General features: G+C 46.9%; 1 protein-coding gene across 2 annotated transcripts; it reads left to right on the forward strand.

The window, feature by feature from the left end:
• Positions 1–457: 457 nt before the first annotated feature.
• Positions 458–4,410, forward strand: PRELID3B (PRELI domain containing 3B; the record flags this gene model as incomplete). 2 transcript variants are annotated; one of them, XM_079543489.1, is made up of 6 exons in its annotated part: positions 458–489; positions 1,069–1,237; positions 1,577–1,666; positions 2,343–2,413; positions 3,574–3,676; positions 4,291–4,410. In XM_079543489.1, 6 exons carry the CDS (start codon positions 458–460, stop codon positions 4,408–4,410), a joined length of 585 nt encoding a protein of 194 aa, XP_079399615.1. The 2 variants fall into 2 exon arrangements, with proteins under 2 accessions (XP_079399615.1, XP_079399616.1); XM_079543490.1 differs by lacking the exon at positions 1,577–1,666.
• Positions 4,411–5,298: the final 888 nt, after the last annotated feature.

Genomic DNA, 5,298 nt, shown 5'->3' on the forward strand with positions numbered 1-5,298 from the left:
CAGAAGTCAGTTCTCGGTTAACGAACGGCACCGCGTTGTACTCTTGAGCCACGCCGCCGATCGCCGGTGGAAGCGGCTCAAGAAACGCGGCAGCTGCCGCCCCGCCCGCTGCGGTTGGCGATACGGGAGAAGTCACTTCGAAGCTGCTGGAAGCGCAACGCCCGCGGCGCCCCGCGGTGCCACGTGGTGCCGGCGGCGCCCGCTGGGCGAGGCTCGGGACGCGGCCGTGCCACGCGCATGCGCACCGAGCGGGACGCGGGGAGGTGCCCGACGCCCTCCGCGCGACTCCAAGGGCTCCGCGACCTCGGCGTCACCGCTGCGCCGCGCGGGGATTGGGCGCCGCCGCGACCCGGCCACGCTGCGCAGGCGCTGTTGCCGCCGGCGGCCCGGCACCGCGGGGTGACGGAGGGGCTCCGCTCCTGGAGAGCCGCGGCACTGCCGCCCCGCGCCCGCCGCCATGAAGATCTGGACCTCGGAGCACGTATTCGAGTGAGTGCCCGGCGCGGGTGGCTGAGGGAGCGGGGCGGCGGCTTCTTCCTCCTTTTTCTCCTCTTCGTCGTTTTCCGTCGGTCGGGGATTGGAGGAGCTTCCCCGCCTCCGGGCCGCTCTGCCCCGGCCGGCTCGATGCCGGTCCCAGCTCCGCCTCTCCTCCAGGGGCCGCTCCGTGCCCCTCGTGGGCTGTGTGCTGGGGCCGCTCCCGGGAGATCCGGGGCTTAAAAACCGCTCCGATTGGCGGCAGCTGAGCCCGCGTTTCTTAGGGAAAGTACCCGAGAAGTTTAAGTCTGCCGGCGTTATGTCACGGCGAACGCGTTCTTATCACGTTAAAACCGGGAGGTAACGGGTCTCAGGATCCCCGTTAGCCAGGTGCCCTGTGCTCAGTTCGCACCACCTGCCGCTGCCCCGCCGCGGTACCGCTGCTTCCTGCTAGAGAAGGACGTTTGCGGTTAAGAGACGTAAATTGAACTGCTTTAAAAGCACGACCCGACTGCTGCGTTGGGTTCAGCTTGCATAGAACTCCGGTTACAACGCTGCGGTGCTCAGCCTCGTGCTTTGGTTGTGTTTTGGCAGTCATCCCTGGGAAACTGTAACAACAGCTGCCATGCAGAAATACCCAAACCCAATGAACCCCAGCGTGGTCGGAGTGGACGTCCTGGACAGACACATTGACAGCAGCGGGAAGCTGCACAGCCACAGACTGCTGAGCACGGAGTGGGGAATCCCAGCCATTGTGAAATCGGTGCGTGTGCGGCGGCACAGCTGGGAAGGGACCGCAGGGAGGGGAAGTCTGTGAGGATGTTGTAATGGAGCTGTGTGAGCTCGTAACGAGTCCAGGCAGTTGTGCACGAGGAAGTTTTTAACAGTGTTACATGTACTGAATTCCAGACAGACAAAAATTGGCAAGCTCTTACATTGCTTCCAGTTGTAAAAATGAGATCTGCCTCACTGAGTGCTTTTATTTTTAACTAAACCTCAGTCATCGGTGTCTGTTTAATACAGTAACCACTTCCTGTGCATTTAAAAGCACTAAAAATAATGGCAGCATAATTAATTGTGTGTATTCGTGCCCATCTCCCAGCTCATTGGCACATCTAGAACGAAGACCTACGTTCAGGAGCACTCCATCGTTGACCCACTGAAAAAAACAATGGAGCTTAAATCCAGTAACGTGAGTACTCTGGTTTTGCAGTTCAAGTAGATTGCAGCTTATAGTTGTGCCTTAGAAGTTTGAAGACGAAAGGCACCTTAAAATGATTTGCAAGCTGCATTAGAACGGTGTGTTACATGTGTAAGTGATGTGCTTATAGCTGACCAGTTCTTTTTCTCAGAAAAGAGCTGCTGTGTTTTTGGCACTGCTCAGATGTGAAGCACCTGAATCGTAGAATTCTAGAATCACGCAGGTTGGAAAAGACCTTTAAGGTCATCAAGTCCAACCACAAGGCATACAGAACACACTGATGAGCAGACTGCCACTCTTGGTTTTGTTTGCTCTTCTGGAATGTTTTTCTCCAAGCCCTTTGGTGCACAGTGTCCCAGTTTCCCGATGGTTTAACATCTGCTTTACATTTCATTTGCCACACCTTTCTGATTCCTTGACATAAACGTGGTATTTGTGCATGCTAAATGTTGGTAGCTGATAAATGATCCAAACAATCCAGGAAAAGACAATGAGATCAGCAAGTGCTGAACTTGGAGATTTATTTATCGAGTTCTACAACCTTAATGCTAATACTTGCAAGAAGAACCTTGTTTAAATCAGATCTGTGTTGGTATTCCATCTGCAGTTTTATATAGTATTTCTGTAATACTTTTACTGAGGGGTAATCTTGTTCTATGTTCTGCAGATTTCATTTACAAACCTCGTGTCAGTAGATGAGAGGCTTGTCTATAAACCACACCCTCACGAACCAGACAAGTGAGTACCTCTTCCTTCTGAGACTGCCCGAGGGAGAGCAGACTTTGGCTCTGTAAATTGCTTTGGTCTTCCTTATAGAGGATGATGCAGTGGGGTTTGTGTGACTTCTGTTGTGCTGTCTTGGCTGAAAAGAGATAATACACTGTCACTTTAGCTACACTGCTTCTGCAGAGCACTACGGGGAACGTGAATGTCATGGCACAGTGGAGCCCAGTTCAGCTCAGTTGTTCAAGGAGTTCTGCTGCGTCCTGCATGTAGCTGAGCATATCTGTGTGTCTTCACTTAACAGCTCTGAGTTTTGATCCCTTCATCAGCCCAAGCACAAAACTGCACACTGCATATTTATCTGCCTCTATTTTATCATTTTGGAGAACATTATTGTATAATCAATGCATATCAAGATGTTACAATCACAATATAATCAAGAGAGTTGGGCAAAGTGGACAATGATAACAAAAGAGAATAAAATGGAAGGCTTACCCTTATGCTGGGCTCACCACGAAGCACCAATAGAGGCGATCTCCAGAAGAGATCCTTCCCCACTGGTAGCCAGCTCTTAAATAGGTCTAGGAGGGGTGCAGCCAGGCTCCACCCCTTCCAGCAGCACAGGAGAATTGCCTTCACCTGTGCTCCTCTGGCTGGCTCATGGCTCGCCCCACGTGATCAATCAGAGGTTCAGGCCGTGACTCAGTAGCTCCCATACAATTATTTATCTGTTTATCTATTTAAGGCAACTTCAAAGAGTGCTGAATCTGTACTTCTAGAATTAGTGAAGACTTTTTGCCTATGGCCATGGGAAAGGCTAAAACCCACTGTTACAGGAGATATGTTAATACTGTTTTTTTCCAGTATATCTTCCCATTTGCTCTGTGTGCTCTAACTGCAGGCTGCTGACGTTTGAAATAGCTGAGTACTACAAAGAGTCACTTGGACTTAGTGGGGTTGGAAATAGATGAGTGCTACAAAGAGTCACTTGGACTTAGTGGGGACTCTTGGCTTTTGTTTCACGGTAGAACTAAGTGCACTGAAGCAACTGAGAGGGGGTTGTTGTGCTACCAGCAAAGGCAATGGCAGTGTCCTTGTTGGGGCAGAGCAGGAAGCCTTCGGGCAATGCACTGCTTTAAACTACTCTGCACAATTCACTTTCTGTTCTATTTCAGAACCATTTTGACACAAGAAGCAATAATATCTGTGAAAGGTGTCAGTCTTAGCAGTTACCTAGAGGGATTAATGGCGAACACGATTTCTTCCAATGCTAATAAAGTAAGTATGACCTCTGTGTAATGTGTGACCACTGGCTAAATGGCAGTACAAATCTCTCTATTACTTTTTGGCTTTGTCAGCAGTCTTAGGATACAAGTAGTTCTACTGTCTGTACTGTAGATTCCTGAATGCTCAGCCTTTTGAACTCGCTCTTTTTTTCTCCTTGTGAATGTGGATAATAAATCCTATTGGCGAGTGCTCTGAATCTTCATTGGAAAAGCATTTCCATTCACTTAAGCCTGTCACTCTTTGGCTGCCCTCCTGATGCCATCTGTGAGGTTTGCTGTTGAGAAGGAACGCATCAAAACTCATCTGCAGCAGTGATGTGGAGCAATGAAGTGGTGTTTGAAGGATTGTTCTTTGTGAATCTTTTCAGAGTTTACCCTTTGAGTTCAGCTTCAAGAATGATAAAACACAAACTGAATAAAAAGCCACTTTGTGCTTCATAACACAGCACTGCTGACATAAGGAATATTCTTGGTTTGAGCCAGCACATCTTTCTGTGTTAGTCAGGTTTCTGAAGTAAAGAATGTCACAAAACTCTGTATTTCTTTACCTTTGCTTGGATCGTTGCTAGGATTCATGCACTAAAACCTATTTTTTCTAACCTGTAGGGCCGTGAAGCATTGGAATGGGTAATAAATAGACTCAATGCTGAAATTGAGGAGTTCACAGCTTCAGCAAGAGGAACGATGAGGAATTCAATGGCAGCAGCAGCATTTGTAGAGAAATGATAGTAAATATATTTGTGTTATTAACAAGGTTTAGCAATCTAAAGCTTCTCTCCAAACATAAATATATATTATTTAAGGGCATACCTATGTATTAGGTATGTTTCAAGTTTTAATTTGGAGAAAAGCTAAGTTCTTACTAATGAGGCTGATTGGCAAAGCTTAATTAATATATTGGTTCAGCTGGACCGAACTTCAATTGCAGATGAAGAAATAATTTTTAGTATTCCTGTATTTACATGAACACTAACTTATAATACTTCAGACCTGAAATGGCCTCGTTTAGAGGTGAGGCTGTATATGTTGAAGGAGACTGGCATGTTTGGTTGACTTCTGTGGAACTTTTGTTTTTGTGTGACTTATGGACTACCTCTTGGGACCAAGCCCAACATTAACAGAAGGTTTGTTCCAGCATTGTCCTATTTGTTAAGCATTGACAGTTGTGTGATACAACTCGGTTTAACAGAAAGTTTATTACTTGAAGCTTGAAAAACAAAAGAATGTAGAAAATATTTTTATATGCTTTTTAACTAGTTTAACTAGTTGAGCTAACCTGGTACTCTATTATTTTTCAGTCAGTAGAGGTAAAACATTCAGAAGTGTCTCTTATCTGCTAACACCTAAATTCTGTTCCTAAGTTTGACGCTGCTGGGCTGGAAATGCAGAAATCTGAGATAGAGTTTAAGATAAAACTTATGGAATAACTCCATTTCTAGGAGCCCACTAAACAAAGGGGTACAATATGCACTGAGCCTTACAAATTTCATAAGCTGATGGCGCTTCTGAGAATAGCAGCTGTTCACTCCAGAATTTCAAAGCATCGTGTAAAGGACTAAAAGGTGTTGAAGCTGGGTAGAGATACCTGAGCATGGAAGGAAGTAATATTAAGAA

Source organism: Tetrao urogallus (assembly GCF_951394365.1).
Source record: "Tetrao urogallus genome assembly, chromosome: 16".
Classification (NCBI taxonomy): Eukaryota; Metazoa; Chordata; class Aves; order Galliformes; family Phasianidae; genus Tetrao; species Tetrao urogallus.